The 18,320-nt window shown below is 34.0% G+C and overlaps 1 protein-coding gene across 1 annotated transcript in view; it reads left to right on the top strand.

Moving 5' to 3' along the window:
- Window positions 1-18,320, top strand: part of POT1 (protection of telomeres 1) — a 59,247-nt gene that overhangs the window by 18,016 nt on the left and 22,911 nt on the right. The window contains exons 8-10 of the mRNA XM_057378679.1: window positions 245-359; window positions 7,313-7,443; window positions 16,119-16,409. Coding sequence (XP_057234662.1) covers window positions 245-359; window positions 7,313-7,443; window positions 16,119-16,409 — 537 coding nt within the window. The remainder of the gene's footprint in view (window positions 1-244; window positions 360-7,312; window positions 7,444-16,118; window positions 16,410-18,320) is intronic.

Raw genomic sequence — 18,320 nt, 5'->3', positions numbered from 1 at the left:
ATTGAAGCTTACTTGAGCTAACTAGTTGGCTTATTGTTAGGAAGATTCAATCACAAAAGAAATTAAATTCTTGTGTGCTTTCTGAATCCAGAGTGAATAAGATATAAAGAAATAGATAATCTTTATTTCTTTTTTAAAGATAAAATAAACATGTCTGAAGATAAATTATGCTAAACCACAAAATTCTATATGAATTTTTGGATAATTTTTTCTTCTGTTCCCTCATTTTATCATCCCTTTTCAGTCTATTGTGCCAAAATATGTGTACACTCCCCTGAATCATCTTAAAGATGGAACTATAGTGAACTTCTATGGCGTTGTGAAGTTCTTCAAGCCTCCTTATGTTAGCAAAGGAACTGGTATGTACTATATTCAAGAGATGTGAAATCTCCTCCAGACACAACTTTCTTACTATGTTTGTTAAAAATCAAAGCAACAAATTCACATGATTCTTTGACTATAGCTTTGACCAGGTAATACCAAGGAAACAGAACAAAAAGGTAAGAGATATCAGTCAGTTTAGRTGACTGGTGGAGGCAGCAAATGAAGAAAGTTCTTAAAGGAGGTTTATCATTTTTCCAGCTACTTTAACAAGACTTTGGGGTACTGACGACTCGGAATATCTTAATTAGACAAACCGTGATTGTGGAAATCATTAGGGCAGCCATTCTTTCCAGGTACATAAAAACAGTGAAGTTAAATGCACTAACTTGGAAAGTAGCATGTCTCTGCATGTCTCTGAAGTGGCCAGAACAGATTTTGTTTTTTCAACTGAGTAATTTAATAAATTAATTACTTCAATTTCATAAAAAGTAGAAGTTTAATAGGGAATATGATTATTTATTTAAGAACTAGTCCTTGCCTAAATGTCATTAATAACTTCCTAATATGTCTTCCCTGTGTAAATTCAGTTGGTATTATTGAAATAACACCACAGTATCCATGGAGAACAGGAACACACTTTGATGTTTCTTATTTATTAAGATAGTTGTGATTCACTTGCTATTTTATAATGAAAATCTTTAAAGCAGTTTTAATTAATTTGGGGTTTTGAGCAAAATTATTTACTAACCAGTCAAATATTTCAATGTTGTTTTTTGATTTTTTTTTTTTTTTTTTTTTTGCACAATCCAGAGTGATGTCTGCTCGAGAGGGTGCAAAATAGTCAGTGATTGTTTTGCATTGTCAGGGCATGAAATGGTTCTTGCCAGAAAATTCTGTGGTTGCGTTGGATCTGGCCCAATACTTCAGTTAGACATTCTCTGTCTGACATTGTGTAAATAGAGTTGTGTAGCTTTAAGCTGATGCCCACTGGAAACATGGAAAGTGGGGCCACTGTACTTAWTCCACATGGGTCTTTATTCTCTATATACATATGTCCTGAGGTATAAGATGCTGCTCTTTCTTACAYGTATTAAGGCTTAAGACTGAGGCTTTGCATTGTGTTCCCACTGAAAGTGGGTACCACCAGAGTGGTACCTAATTTAGTCTCTTCAGTTTATATAATTTATAATTCAAAGTTTATAATTTCTATTACCATTATTGTATTAGGTGAGTGCTAAAACAATAATGAATTAAATAAGTTTTCAGTATGTTCATAAATTATTTATTCCAGAGAAAGCTGTTTTAGCTAAGCATGCTTTTGTTCAAGGCCTATAGTTTGTAAAGTTCTCATCTATCGACATTTCAAATTCTGAAAACTGTTCAAGGAGGTACTTCAAATCTTGCTTGGTATGAGAGATGGGGATTTTGTCTGCTAGAAGATCAGTTGGAAGTATTTGAAACTGTATTCTAACTGTCCTTCCCCAATAGTTTAAGAGTCTTAAATACAAARGTGATATTCTCGTGTCTCAGCTCCCTTAATCCCAAGGATATATCACATATGTAGCCTTGAGATKTAAAAAAAAAAWTAGAAAGTAAAAAAGAAAAGTTACATAGAGGAAAAAAGAGCCTCTCTCTTTGCAGTGTCCAATTASAGAGATTATATGCTTGACCATGAAAGTTTTAGGACATTGCAGCTTGACACTACTGTTTCCCCAACCCCTTTTTTTTCAGATGAGTCACTGTTTTCCATAACGCAGGGAAGAATGCAAGAAAAATCCTTGCTGCTGGTTAACAATGTCATAGAATTAATGTCCTGTTTTCCTGTGGAAACCTCCATCTAGCATGTTATCATAGATATATGCAGTATATTTGTATGTCACATATTGAATTAAAATTTGATTTTATCCTACCTAGACATGCATGTAGATTGTAACTTTGTATTTTAAACTTCTATTTTATTTTTATGAAATATTTTTTTAGAATCAAAATTAATAAAGGATAGCAGTTTCAGAAAATACATTTTTGTAAAGCTTGACCACTTCCAGGTCAACAGTTCTACATGCCCAAAATGCAGTCTAATAATCATAAATCAGATTCTTAACGTGTTTTGAAGCCCTGAGTTTTATTTTTATTTTCCATTTTTGTTTGATCTTGAGCCAAGTTCATCAAACAGCCCAGAATTTGTTTGAAACTATGTAGCTGAGAAAAAGAACTCGGCTTTAAACTATTCCATTTGGTCAGCTTGAGCTACAATAGTCAATTTTTAGTAAGTAGTAGCAAACCAACTTTGAGTGCAAAGGAAACCCATCACAGAATGTTGTGGTATCCATTTGTGAGGAAGCAGACTCAGTTAAATCTGCAGTAATTTTTCCTTAAAAATACCATGTTCCATTTTGGGTTTTTGTTCCAAATCAAAATATTGAGGATTTATTTAAATTTTGCAGAACAGAATTTAAAAATAACTGTTGCAGAGGTAAAGACAGTGATTTCATTTTTGGACCCCTAGAGACTAGAATAATATTCTTTTCCCTTTTGTTAACAGTGGTTTGTATGCATTTCTTTTTCAAATAACCACTGTTTCTTATCTTAAAGTATAGAAGATAAAGATAAGATGTTCAAAGGAAATTTAAAAAAAATAGTTGAATAGTTAATAGAAATCTCAAGATGGTTACTTTGATCTACAATTCACAAATGGTGGCATTGAAGCATCTGTTTAACCAGATGCTGCTGGTAGTTACTAAATTGTTTGTGTCTCCAAAGTATATCACAATGTTAGAAAAACAAGCTCTAGTAAAGCAGTTTGATTCTTTAAAGATTTTGTTTTGGGTTTCTGCAATATTTGTTTGGATGTACATATATATACACACATGCATAGGAGTGTGTGTTCATTTCTGTTATTTTTCTTCCTGTCTTGTTGAAATGTAAATGGTAAATTAGCAGGTTCAGCTGCTTGGTGTTASTGCAGACACTTGTGTATTGAATGGCCTCAGTAATTCTTGAAAACAACATTAATGTTTCATTTCATTTTGAAGAGAGAATAATTTGCTACAATAATCCTTCTTTTTTTCTGAGCATTGAAATAAAAGAAACAGAAGGCAATCTTTAATTAGAGTCTCTGACTGCTAACAACATTGCCAAAAACCTTTTTATCTCTTTGAAGGAGGAATTGGTTCAGGATAGTGGGTTTTGCACCTAAATGTTATTGAAGAATACATATGATTGCCCAAAAGGGGATGTGTAATTAGATTACTGTTTTCCACCTGAAAAATTTATACAAGTGTATTTGTCAGGTACTGCTGAGTTCCTTAGTAAAACCAAAATAAATGTTTAACCAGTAAATAYTAAACAACTTGTTAGTCCTATAGTGTCAATGGCTGGAATCTGGAAAGCTTTTTGTAGCAATTCTGTTTTTTTTAGGATGACTGAAAAGTGAATTTGTATGTGAATCTGTGGGGTTTGGGGGTTTTGTGTTTGTTTTTTTATCTACCTGYGCACACTGTGGAGAAATGCTGACTTACTGCTCATGCTAATGACTGGCATAACAGTCCCTAAAAGGTTGGAAATGCTAAAACATTATGAAAGGAAAGCTGTAACCTGAAGAATGARCCTAGACTGTCATGATAGTGGAGGCAACTTTATATTTTCAGTCACTGTTACAGGGTTGCAGGAGATTGATATTTCAAACCGGTTTAAGTCGGGACCTGGAAGGTTGACAATCAAGGTTCTCCAAGCAGATAGGGTAACCTTCTACTGATTACCAAATAGTTGTGGGTTTTTTATGAAATGAAATAACTCATTAACAAGTTACACCAGTTGTATTTTTAAAAAGCAATAATTACTAGTCTAAAGAATAGAAAAAGCGTGCAAGACACATGCAGACCATCACTCTGTACTTTCATTTAAATTAAACATCAGTTGTGTCTCCTTGTTTTCATGAACACCAATTCTGTCTTACAAGCATCCTTACAAGTAGCTGTCTGTGGCGGGTGGTCCCTCACATGATATTAAACCTGAGTGAGAATACTGCTTCATGATAATTAAATATGTTTATAAAGAGGTAGGTGCAGTTTGAAGTTCTGTGTAGTGTCAACCAAAATTCACTGCTTTTACTGAGAAAATCTAGTATGAAAGTAAAAAGCTTTCTTCTATAGCATATAAATTTACTGATCTGAGCACCCATTGTGTCATATTTTTAAGACTGATTATTACAAGTGAAATCTACCAGTGGTAAAAATTCTCTTTTAAAGAAAATGAATGGATTTCCTTAATCAGTGGATTGCATTTCTCCAGTAAAGGAAAATTGATTCCAAGTTGTAACTTCCATTATTTATTTGTTTATTAGCTTAGTAATGAAGGGATTTTGCTTTGTTGGAAAGTATATTGAGAAAAGTCAAAAGTGTGACCAATGATATTATATTRTTTTGTTTAACACTGGGACATTATTTAAATTCAGCAATTCTGTTTGGAGTTTGACTCACTGTTTTTTCAGAAAAATAAATTCATTCAGTGATCTGTATTGCTACTGTGGAAAACAAAACAATTTTCACATTTCAGCTGGAAATGACAGATGGCTTTTTATTTTTAAACTTCAAAAAGGACTTTGCTGAATGAGAATTTCATTTAAAAGCATCAGTCGTTATGTTTTGTTCTAAAAGACCTCTATTTTAATTAGATTTATTGTAGAAGTGATGTTTTGAGGTGATAGTGAGGAATAGAAAACTAAAATCACAGAGACAGAGAACCTATATTATGTAGAAAGTGTTTCCTGGCCATGTAAAGCAAGTGTAATATTTTATGCTGCTTTGACTAGGATGATTATCAGTCGTACTTGATTATGCTAATTACATAGAAAATTGAGGCASTGTCTTAACTTCTGCCATTAAATAGGCAGCTGCACATGTATGAAGCTGACTAGGTTGTATAATCACAGCATCAGAGAGTAACCACAGTTTTAATGTGGAATGTTTTTTGCTATTTCCTCTTGATTCTGATGTTGGATTATATCAGTGCATTGTAGCATGTTATTCTGTGTCCCCAAAGGATTGTAAATCTATGAGCCATATGGATTTTTCTGCTTAATTGCTCATTTTGCTCATAYTTGGAACAGATCTGTTAAGTTAACCTCTAGAATTCATACCCAAAGAAACACATCGATGAGTCCTTCGATCGCAGTCGTAAATACGTGCAGTTTTGTCAGCCAGTGACTGGAGYTTATTTGTGACATTCCCAGCATAGAATGTCAAAATAGGCTCTATGTGGACCTTGTGCCATTGATGGGAGTTTGCAAAAGAGTGATCTCAGCAGCTTCTGAATGCAGAAGATGATAATTTCTCATTATTCAGTCTGTGTAAAAATCTTGGGAAGGAACAACAGTACTAGTTTTTGTAGAAATACGGAAGCTTTTTATACCCATAAGAAAAGTTTTATTTCTTGGTAAGCCTTAAGTGGATTTCTTTCACCACTTCCTTCATTCAAATCATTAGGGAATTCAAACTTTAAATGATAGTAAAATTTAAGGATGTGTGTGCTGGAAATGGAAGAATATTTCTTCTGAAGCATGCATTTTAATCCAGGCTTACGCACCTGTCTTCACATTAGGGAAATCTATTCACTGAGTTTACGTATCACAATCGTCCTTTTTTTACTTCATCCTTTAGCTTTTTTTATATAAGGCAAATCTGTCAGTTTTACTAGACTAATAGCATTTTGTTTCAAAGCTGTCTATCATTGTCTCATGTGTCTGCATCTTTATAACATGCATGATGGAGATTTTATTGACTTTGTTTTAGAACTATGGCACCTTTGTTCAGTTCCCAGATAGTAAAGTCTCTTTAGTGTCATTATCACTAATTGCCTCATAGAATTATAGCTAAGGAAAGCTGGGGCTTTTGATCATATAGATTTTTTTTTCTCTTCTGTTTGGGTTGTTCTATTTTTAAGAGATGAAAAGTTGTCTGTCAGGGCAAAACAGATATCATTTGGGGAATTTATTTCATTGCCAGTTAACATAAAGATCTAATAACTTGTTCACATATTGAGAAACAAAGAAAAGAAACATTTGAACACTTAGGGAGAGCACCTTTCCTCCRCCTTTCTGAGACTCAGCCTCACTCCAGTCAGCTCTCCTTCCTCCTTCCTAGTCTCTATTCCATGGCGATGGTTYCAAGTTACCTTGTGTCTCATGGAGGGACAATAGGTGGTGCAGGAAATTGGGGTCAGGATGCTGTTTGGCTTCTCAGGCAGAGTAGCCRCTACCCTGTTGTGAAAGACCGAATGTGCCTTTTCTCCATTTGTGAGACCTCAGAGCTTCTGTAAGCTGAAATGGAAAATGCGGGTTTTGTTCATGTCATCTGCAAGTACTGCTCTATTCTGGGCTGGTCTCCATTGTCATCTTTGTATGTTGTTTCGATTTTACTTTTTAGATCCTTAATAGAAGTGAAATTCTATGAAGTTTAACTTCAAAAGGGCATTTTTCATATTTTTACTTTCTATCTACCACTGTTGGACTCTATTCTTTATACATATAAATCATATCTATCTTGTGTATTTTGTTGAAGTGAAGGATGTATAAATKATACTTTAATTTGGCTTAAGAGCTTGAAGAAATCATTACCTTTTCAGAAGGCCATGTAAAATAAGTTTTAGAAAATTATTTTGTAAAATTGTACATATGCTGCTCATTTTATAGAGCAAGTAATTGCAACCTGAAAGAATAGCATGCCTGATGCAGACAGAMGAAAAAGGATTGTGTGTTCTTGCTCACAGAGCTGTGCTTAATCACACATTTAATTTTCAGTTATTTGGGCTAATTATTGGCAAGATGGGCCACATTTCAATTGTTATGATACTGTAAAAAAATTAATTTTGAGAGAGTTACACAGATCATAGCAGAAGAAATTGGCCACAGGGGTGTTCCTCTCAAATTTAGTATCTCTATTAATAATTCCATAGTGCCTATTACTCATTCAGACACTTTTATATTTTACAGATTATTGCTCAGTTGTAACACTTGTGGACCCATCAGAAGTGAAGTTAACGTGCACTCTTTTTAATGGAAATCTAGATTCTCTACCAAAAATTTACAAAGTTGGAGATATTGTTCGATTTCATAGAATAAAGGTATGTACCAGGATGGAGGCGGGGGGGTTGGGGTTTATGTCCTTGCTTTTCTGCAATGAGAGGACCATAGGAATAATTTAGTTCTACAGAAATTAACATTTGGAGACATTGGATAAAGCAGCAGATTGTTAAAACAGGTATGGTTATGGTATGGACCACAACTGAAAGTTAACTATGCCATTTTTTTCAGCAACAATAATATTTATTAAACTACTTGCCAAAAATAATGTGGTACTGCTAGATTAATAGAGTAGGCATAAACCTGCACCATTTATTCCTCTTCAAACTGATAGGGATTGAGGAGTTTCTTTAGGTCTTCTGTTGTGGAACAGTTTAGGTCAGCTGGAGAGTAACTCCAGTAAAGGGAATCCATCTGGGCTTGTTAGTGTGCAGTGTGCTTCAGCTGCTGCTTCAGTGTTTTCCAGCCTTCCTCCCTATTCCTCTCAGTCAAAGGGCATGCAGGAAACTGTTTATAAATTTGATACTGCTTCTGCTGGATGTTTTTCTGGTGCTGCTGCAGCTGTATGGGGAAGAGGAACCACCCTACAGGGTGTGAATGGAAGTCTAGTAATGCTGGAATATACTTAAAGAGCTGCATAGTAAGACCAAATGTGTGATTTTACCATGTTTTGCATATTAATATGCCACATGGCCATACATAATTATACATTTACTTTTCCRTAAAATAATTACAGCAGATATTAATAAATGTCATGAAAGAGTCCAGTGGGGGAAAAAGCCAACCAAACCACCAGTTTGCATATTTGGACATTTGTGAGAGATCTAGGAAATTTAAGACTRTACAAAAGGATGATAAAAGGGATAAATATCTTTAGTACTAACCATGTACATTTTGATATGCTGTAGCAGGAGAGCAAAGAAGAAAACCCCATGACAATAAATGTAAAAAGTGGTAAGGTTTATTCAGTATTTGAGTTTTATACGACTGAAGTCGTTAAGAAAAAGCTTGTTAAGATTCAGAAAGAATCTTCAGTTACTCCTCTATGTTATAAGTACAATTGAGAGAGAAATTAGCTAACCTATTCTGAATTAGTATAAAGTTTCTTTAGGATCATCTGTATATATAATAAGAGTAGAATTAAACTGTATTTATATTTTGAAGCTTGTGTTGCTGATCAGTACTTGAAATGTGTGATTAGTTTTGGAAGTTCATGAATTTCACTTCAGATGGGAGAATTTTATGCTAAATTTTAATATTTTCTCTGAGTCAAGGTGAGCGTTATATGGTTACACTCATTTCAGAAATTCAATGGAGATAAAAACCTTATTGCTTCTGAAAACAGAGTGCATTTTATAATACATATGTGAAAAAGGAGAAAATAGAAAGGAGCTGGTCAAAATAGAAGAACTGAAAAGTTGCATGGCTGTGGAAGGTCAATATTGGATTTTTAAGTGCACATTAAGAAAACAAACAAGACCACTGTCAGGAAATTTATGTATGCACTCTCTTTTATGGGAAAATAGTATTGTCTCACTTCCTCTATTTATCACAAACTTAAGGACATCTGATGTGGGACAGGTCAGGGACCTCACCATTCTGATTTGGCATCACTTTTTTGAAGAGATCGTTCTGGACTTCTTGTTAGTTGGTACTTCATCATTCTCCAAGATGATGTTGCAGTATTTAAAGATACGGTCTTTTAATTCACCTCTCATGCACAGTTCCTTTTTCATCAAAAGATTGAGCTGTTCTAAGTGGTTTCCCGTCCTAACAGACCTCCAGATCCTCACAGTCTTATGTCTCTTCAGATGCATGAGCTGAGAGCTTGTTCAATTACTTTCTAACTTGAAATGATGTAGCGTCACTAAGGTGTCTTTTCCTGGATGGTAATGTTCTGACTACCCCAGACTAAGAAACAGGTACTTTGGAAGTTTTCATATTTGATCTGAGCAGGTGGAAATCTGACACAAAAGCCTGGTGCCAGCTTCTGGGAATGAGCTGGGAGGGAGAGGAACTGTTTCTCTTTCAGCCACAACCAGCATAGTAGGTATGATTTAAAAAAAAATCAACACTAATTAGATTTCTAATTGCACTTTCTACAGTTACTCCTTCACTTTTTTCTGCTTTTATCTTCAGCCTTAATCACCTTCTCTTAGTTTACTGACTGAAAAGCCATCATGGGTAGCAAAGGCCATAGTCAGTCAAAGTAGTGTTTACCAGTGAGACAGATACATATATATAGTCCTTAAAACATGTGTTCACATTCTGTCTGCCCCAGATACGCTTTCAGGGGGCTTCCAGGAAGTTGGCATTGATAGCAAGCAMATTTTTAAAATTCCTGCTCCCAGTTACACTGTTGGCTACTAATGGATAACTTCCCCTCATAGTAACAGAGGTGTTGGCAAGATCTAATGGTCAGAGCTAATAAGAACTTAATGAAGAGGATTCTCTTGAATCCTCAATCTCTGAGTAGAGAGTGATTTMGTTTGCTTACTATTTGTTGCGGAGAAATAAAGATTTAAGTGTCTTGGTAACAACTGAAAAATTACCTAGTTTTAATTACAATTCTGTTAATATTTCTTGAAATGCATCTTTGTGCATGTCATTTTATGATGATTTCTCATGAATTACAGAATTTAGTGATTTGCCCTACTGTACCTGGGCTTTTGGCCAGAATCAGTGCTCTGCAGAGATTGTGGAGGATGAACCCTCCATCTCCCAATATATAAGCCAGGCCTGTGATCTATTTGTCTAGTCTATCTTCATGACAAAAGAGGAGTTTTTGTAGGTGGATTTTTCTTGGAACTTCTTTTTTATTGYTCACTGTGGATGTTCTTAATGTCTTAGAATTGGTGTCTAATGGTTACTCTGTTAAAGAGAGGGAAGACGCAACCTGCTGGTACTGGCTAAACCTGTAATGTTTTATCCTCACTTGACTCAGGAGTTTTGGCTTGTATTCTGCCTTTCTTTCAATGCGCAAACTCTGCCACGATGATAGAATTGTTAATTTCCTCATTGGCTTTTCTCTTGTATTCCTTATTACCTCTGAGTGAGTCACAAATAAGAACTTATTTCCTCACTCCCAGTGAAGTGAATTGGTATTTGATTTCCCTTTAAGTGTTTGAGAATTGGAGAAAGGTGAAGCACATTCTTATTTCAGTGTTCATCTTATTCAGTGTACSCTAGTTGTTTAATGCAGTTCGGGATGTGTTGGTGGGTCTTTTTCCCAAATACAAGGCATTAGAGAGCTGTGTGCAACACTTGATGAATGAAGACCAAGAGAGGGACCCTAAACCATACTTGTATGGCTTCCTTGGCATAATASAAACTCTGTAGCAATTACAAAGGCTTAGCTTTTTACTTTTGTCATAGTAATCTTGATACTGTTCTTCTCTCTTACTTTCATTAACCTTAATCTCTTCTGTACATAGGCTCCAGTTGCTGTAACAAATGAAGTAGGAATTGTAAAGTTGCCAGCCCCTTTCTTAGCACTTTCATCACCACTTCATCCTTAAGTTCATGCATTGTGTAGAAAAATAATGTACTGAGGGTARTGGAACAAGTATCATACCATAAATKCACCATGAGCTGAACTGAGTTTGCACAGACGTCAGTAATTGTGTCATCCACTAACCTTAGGATAATTATGCATTATAATCCTGTTGTTTGGGCTTTGTGGTTGGATCACAGAATCAGAGAATCATTAAGCTTGAAAATTGCTTCCAAGATCAAGTCCAACCTTTGACCAAACACCATCATRCCTAATGCAGCATCCTAGATCTTTAGAATAAGAAGATGGAGAAAAACATGAGGAAGATCCTTGCATGCTATTAATTCCATAGTCGTCTGATTCAAACTCTTTAGATTTACAATGTAAAAGCATTTGAGCAAAAGCAAAAGGATTTCATATCCATGATACAGATGGTTATTCCTTTCATAAATCTGTAGATTGAAAGTATAAGATGTATATTTTGCTAGTGAGTTTCTAAGGTGTTTGTCCATCCACAGAGGAGTGGGCATCTGAATGTCAAATATATGGAGCATGGCTTCATAACAATAGAGAAGCATCACACTCCCTTTTTTATTATCCTGAGTAGTTCTTTCTGTCTCTTCTTGTGCATCACTCTCCTAAACCCAATAATACTTACCATAGCATTCATTCCACTTGTTACTTGCTTTAATCTTTGAAACTAATCTGCATTATTTCAATAAGCAATCTTACTTTTGCCCTTAGCTAGTAGTTTCCTTGTCTCTTTGTGTTCCCTTCTTTAGTTTAATCCAATTTGTCCAATGAAGGTTGATTTCTTTTCCTTCCTTTTCCTTGATGAAATATGGAAAGCACAGAGAGAAAGACACAGCGGAAGTATTTGCTCACTTCTTAACTCTGGGCAGCTCTAGGGATCGCTGTTGGGTTGATAAGGATCAGAGGGGAAAGTCTGCAGCTTAGATATCTAAAATACTGAATGAATATTAAATTTTGGCAGAATATAGCTCCYAGACTATTGTGTCTTCTGACTAAATGTGGACCAGTTGTATAAACTTGGCTAAAATTAAGTTTGAGACTTTCTGCTAAAAAAGATGTTGAAGAACATGTTGTCTGTTTCACTGCTACCCAGTTTTCAAGTTMTTTTTCTGAAGAGTGTAAGGAATTTAATATTTTTAGTAAGCAGTTAGGAGATTCTTTTTAATACTGAAARAAMCGTAWTTTTTTTCTCATAAATATCAGTATTARTATTGCTTTTGCCTCCCCTTCAAAAATTTTGTAAGTCATGCAACTCACTTTGAATGGAATTTAAATTAGAAACAAGTATTTGTCCTACAGTAAATAATGTCAGGAAATACTGACTGTAAGCAGTGGTAGAGTGTYTCTATAGTTTGAAGTCTTAGAGATTTGCACATTGTTTTCTGAAACTTTCATCTTAGTACTTTTGGTCAAGTTGCCGCATCATGTTTTAAATATGTAGAGAATGTTCCAAAACAGTAATTTTTTACTCTACTAGAATTTTCTTAAATTAAACTATGCCGCTTTCTTTGAGGACTATTTCTAAAACAGTGCCTGCTGGCTTTTTAAATTATTAAACCAGAAATTATTCCAAGTAGCTTAAGTATATATACTTTTGGCGTACGCCCAATTTTTTTTTTCCACAAAATAGTTACATCTTCATGTGAATTGAATTCATAAATCTACAATGTATTTCTCATTTTGTTCTTCAATTTGTATTTACATTGCTGAAGATGTTTCTGTGAATCTTATTTTGCAGACAAAAATTCTCAGAAATGCTAGAGAATAAGTTGTCATTTATGGTCCTAATATCTAGGTGTGTTTATCATGTCTTCAGAAAAATTCATTTTATTTCCCTATGACTGTCCTTGTTAACTTCCTTTTCAATGGTGCCTGCAAATAGTTTTGGTAGTTCACTTTTCTTCTTGTTATATTTAAACATATTTAGAATGGTTTAATTTATATTTGAAATGGTTTCTCTATTTCATTAGTATCTCTCTGTTCATACAGCTGGAGGTACAAGTAAACTAGGATTACATTATTAAAATATAAGAAAATATAATCAGCATCCTGTATTATCCAAATTTGTTTAGTCTATTTACTTAAGATGAGAAAACATTTACAAAACTTAAAGAAATACACCAGCTGCATTCTGGTGGATCTTTTTCTGACAGGATACTTTCCTTCATACAAATATCATCAGTGACAATAAAAAAATCTTCTTTCTTACTATAAAAACATGTACATTAGCTTGGTATATGTTGTTTCCCAAGGCATWTTTTGATATTGCAAGATGATCTGTGACTGCAGTGATTTCATAATAGTCCTTTGCTTCTATAATTTAACAATCAGTTTTGATGGAAAACTACCTTGGAGATGCWATTATTCCAGCTTTATACAGTACTTACTATCACCCTTTTCCATTTAGTGAGATGAATAACGCCATCTTCAGTAAAAAAAAAAAAATCATGTCTTCTACTTTGCTGTAAATCTATTTATAAATATTTCAAGATTAGCTTCTTTTCAATAGCCGTATTCAGGATAGTGTTGTACCTCAGAGAAATCACTAGAGTTTATTGTCTGTGTAGTTTGTTAAGGTGACATTTCACCTATTTTTCTCAAGTTTACAAAAACTATGCCAAAAACTCCTGTAATATGTATTGGAATTTGCTTGCTTGCTTAGAACAAGCCAAATGCATTTCATCTGCTCCATTTTTGTCCCAGAGGATACTTTTATTTAGCAACCATTATTTATAGAAATTATTTAAAATTCTGAGGGAATTTTAAAAGAGATCGCCATCTGCTCTACTTCCCTGTTCTCCCCCTCCTTCACCCTCCCATACCAATTTWAAAAAAAATATCTCCACATCTAGAAATGACACAAAATCTATTGAATTGTCATGTACAGAAGTCCCAGATTGACTCTCTTCTAAGTTTAATTTAATTTCAAAATAATTTGTTTGGAAAATACAGTGTTTACAGTATCAGTCCTTAACTTGATCTGAGATCTACTTAAGGGTGCCATAATAAAACAACATTTGTCCATAGATTTTGTTCATTTTGCACTCCAGTGATCCCYCATCACTTTAGCAATGATTTGTTTTTAAAGGACAAGCCCAGAGAATTTCTGTTGACCATCATCTGTTCTGTGATCTGACATAAGTAATTTTCCAGCTATGAAATATTTTATTCTGTTACCCATTCTACATTTTCTTATCCTGTTTCTTTCACAGTCAATAATAACGTTCAGTAAATAATATTGTTGAGTTCTGTTCAYCTTTGAGAGCACTCAGTGGCTTCTCCATTTGCCTATGCCCAAGAACATCTGGTTTTGCTTAAAGATCGACGGTAATTTTCTCATCATGACAGTTGAGTTTTACCTTGTAACTTACTTTATTTCTTTTTCAAATTTTGTTACTGCCTTTTCCTACATTAAGGCTRATTTCAAATTTACTAAGTGAGGGTACTAGTTACAGCATGTTTGAGGTTTGATGTAAAAGATTTGGGAAAAGAGAAAATAACTGAYGGAGAAATATGATGAGAGCCCAGGRAGACAAAGTAGTTTCTTGAACTGGTGAAAGGTTTAGAGCATTCACAGAAGACTAGGACAGAATTTTTAGTAAAAAAGAAATCAARATATTTTTGTGATGGTTTAAAAGAATTAGTGAAGAAATAAATGAATAGGTAAATTATTTGAGAAACATTTGACATGTCTGGCAAGATATGAACAATACTCTTGAGGTATATTTTGATATAGGATGAATATGTAAAAGTTATGAAAGGAGGTTTTTCTCCCTTCTGGACATTACCTGTTTAGAGAAGCTATGGAACATAATGCCTGTGACAGCAACTGAAGTAAATCTGTGTGTTTATATTAGATAATATCTTACCGTTGCAGGGGTACATTTTTTCCCAGATCATGGATAATGAGGTGCAAATTGATTATGAAAATGTATTTTTCTGATCTGTTTGTTGGCTTTTTTTTTGTATTTTCAATATTTAAACATAAATGTTGCCAGATTAAAACTTTTCAGTGTTTCACTGAAGAAAAACTACATCATGAATTGATGTGCTCCATTGGTCAGGTCTGGAGAATGCTTAAGTAAATCAAAGATTATCTTAGACATGACCCTTAATGCCTTTATGCACTATGTCAAAATAGCATTAAAGAAGTTTCTGTCACCAGGATTGAACAGCTTACTTTATCAATTTCTAAAGTCAATGAATGCTTGAGTTGAGCACTTTTAAAATTTCACTGTGCTAATAAAATACAGGCCTAAATCATTTGCAGTGTTTTGCTGTTTAGAACTTTTGACACACATTTCTTTTTCTGTACTTTGAAATCAGTAGGATTTTGAACCATTTAAAAATAGAGCTCCTGTACTGGACTGTCTTAGAAATGCTATATTCATGAATGTTATCACTTATTTGGGAGCCAGACATTAATTAAAAAGGGATGGATCAAAACAGGGATGGATAATGAGTCATGCAGTGCTTTGATATAGATACACTTATAAAGTGCAGGGAACAGTAAGACTAGACTAAATTCTTGAGGGAGTGCTTCATACTTTAAATACTGTGTTTTRTATGGCAGCAGATACATAGCTAAATCAGCAGGATTCAGGAGACCTGCTATGTGCAGGGCAATAGACAYTGAGTAATTGTGAAAGCTGTATTCATAATTCAAGGAATGAAAACTCATCAGTGTTTGCTTTATGGAAAAAAAAGTACCTCCTTGAACTGATATTTTCTTTCTCAGTTCCATAACATTGGGAAACAGGGCTATTGTGAGGGGCTAAAACCAGCAATCTGTAACAACTTTGCTCTGTTATCACTCTGCTGTGTAATCCCTAAAAAATAATTTCTCTTGTGCCTTAGTTTCCCAGTTTATAAGAGCAATTCTGATGTGTACCCTGCACAACTATTTTAATGTGTGTGAATAAAATGCTCTGCAAAGGTGCTGTATATTTACAGGTAGATGTTAGTCTGCCTCTGCAAAAAAATTTTGGGTTAGAGTGTATTTTCTGCTTATACATTTTGTTTGCTCATGATTTTTATCTTTTTGGTTTGTTTTTATTTCAACTCTSTTCTCCCAGTAGAAGCAGCAACAGAAATGATCAGTGGTCTATTTTTCATGCACATGATAAAGCAGAAATATATTTGTATTTTGACACTGTGCAAACTTTTTTTTCTCGTAATTTTTCATTACAGATCAGGAAATACAATGGACAGATGCAGGGAGTTACCAGTGCAGGATTTTCATCCTTAACATTTGATGGAACTGTAGGAGCTCCAGTAGTTCCTCGAACTTCCAGCAAAGTGTACACTTTCATGGATGAAGAACAGAAAACAATAGAAGAATTACGTCTTTGGGCAGCCAGTAATATTTCCACCTCTGAACCAGCAGCAAAATTGTCTGGTGTTCAGCCAATGGTGTTCTTTGATCTCACTTGCCAGCTGGTAGGAAAAGCAAAAGTGGATGGATCTTCTTTTCTTCTAAAGGTAGACTTTTTAAAATGATTTGTTAAATGTATTAAGACATTGTGATACATTTTTCAATAAAACAGACTTTTTAAAATTTAAATAATGTTATGTAGATAAGTATTTTGATTGTAAGCAAATGTGTGATCTTTGGCCATTTTGTTTGTATGAAAGCAAAATGGAAAGCCCAAGTACTGTTTGAAATTGACCACCTGATTTGGTTTTTTAGAGAGATTTATAAGATGGAAATGTATGGTTCATTTTTTCACAAAGATTTGTAGATAAATACTGCAAGATTTCTTAACCTTGAACTTTATCCTCATTTTTTTAATTAACAGCATTTCCTGCTTGTTTTTCTAGATTTGAATATAGATATGATTAATCAGTAAGTAATCAGTAGTAATCTTTCTAGACAGGAAGTAGCACTGTCTAGAAAGAGTGAATGGATTATGTTATCATGATGAATCAGGTGGCTTCTTTTAGTTACACATAAACACTTTGGGCATCGGTGCTCACTGAAAATAGAAAATGCAAATTGCCACAAAACAGTAGAATAATTTCTAAAGGTGATCCTTAACATTAGCTAAATAAAAAGGTGATGTCACGGACATTCCTAGKTTTAGCTCACATGTATCAGTCTGGTGTAAAACTCCACTGTATTTATTTTTAACTTGATTGTTAAAACATGAGTAATGATCACGTTGTTATTTTCCTCCTTATGACTTTATCTACTGTGCTAAACTGTATTGTTATAACAGTTTTAGAAATAGCACTTGGCATTATTACTTCATTCAAGCAGCAAAGGTTTTTTCTGTACAGAGCAATGCACCACTACACAGAAAAAAACCTTACGTGCATGCTGTAACATATCCTGCAACTCCTACAAACGTTTCCATTTAATTATCTCTTATGAAATAGATGTCAAATGAGACCTAGTAAAATTTCAGAATGTTGTGGGCAGTAATTAAGTTGTTCATTAATAAGTTTATCTTCAGCATTTAAGGACCCTTTGGAATGACAGAAACAAGTGCTTTCTTAAATTGTTAATATTTCTTTACATGCTTTTTTGTTTTGTTAGATCTGAAATYAATTTGGTCACTTTTGTATAGTAAAGGTAATGACTTGGGGAAATCTTAGGATAGACTTAGGAAGGTAAAAGTTTGAAGTCAAATAATGGTTTTTGATATGTAATTCTTTCGACAGTATATATTTTTTGACATAAAATATTAAATACGTAAATAAGTATTACAATACACCAGACAAGCTTAAAAATGCGACATTAACATTCTGTTCCTGATTTCCTCCGATTCTCAACCATGGYAAAATCCATGTCTAATATCAAATATTGGTCATGATAGAAAAGAAGCCTTTCTAAAAACTTGTATACAGATCTCTGATTATTTTCTTTATTTGCTAAACAAGAAAAAAATCAAATAAAACAATCAATTCAAAACCAGGTCAAATGGAGTGATCATTAAAAGTTATTTTATTGTTATATGCATTTTATATAATGATTTACATTTATTTATTGTTCTAAGCAYTGATCTCATGTATCTAGTGGAGATTGCTTCCAAGACAACTAAAATGAATTTCAGCAATTTTGTGCATCATCTGCAGCATAGATATTAAATTACACTTGAGAGTTGCTATATGCACAGCAGCTGAGTTGCACATGGCAAAGATGGTATCACTGACGTTTAGTGTTTACCATTTTCTGAGAATTTCGTTATTCAAATTGGCGGAGACCAAAGAGTGCACACTAGAAATTATTCTGTAATTTATGTCTTTCATAGGAGTTTTACTATTATTCTTTTCTTCCTTTCTGCCAGTTACATTGTGTGCATTAAGGTAAGTCGTACAATGAGCATACTCTGCTGAAGATAGAAACAGGTGTTTTGTCTCTCCCATTTCGGTGCTTTCCAACCATGGTGT

This window comes from Malurus melanocephalus, unplaced genomic scaffold (assembly GCF_030028575.1).
Source record: "Malurus melanocephalus ecotype Western Australia unplaced genomic scaffold, MMel_1.1 scaffold_11, whole genome shotgun sequence".
NCBI classification, from domain to species: domain Eukaryota; kingdom Metazoa; phylum Chordata; class Aves; order Passeriformes; family Maluridae; genus Malurus; species Malurus melanocephalus.
Note: the sequence above shows the minus strand (reverse complement) of the source record. Positions and strands in the feature narration are given on the sequence as shown.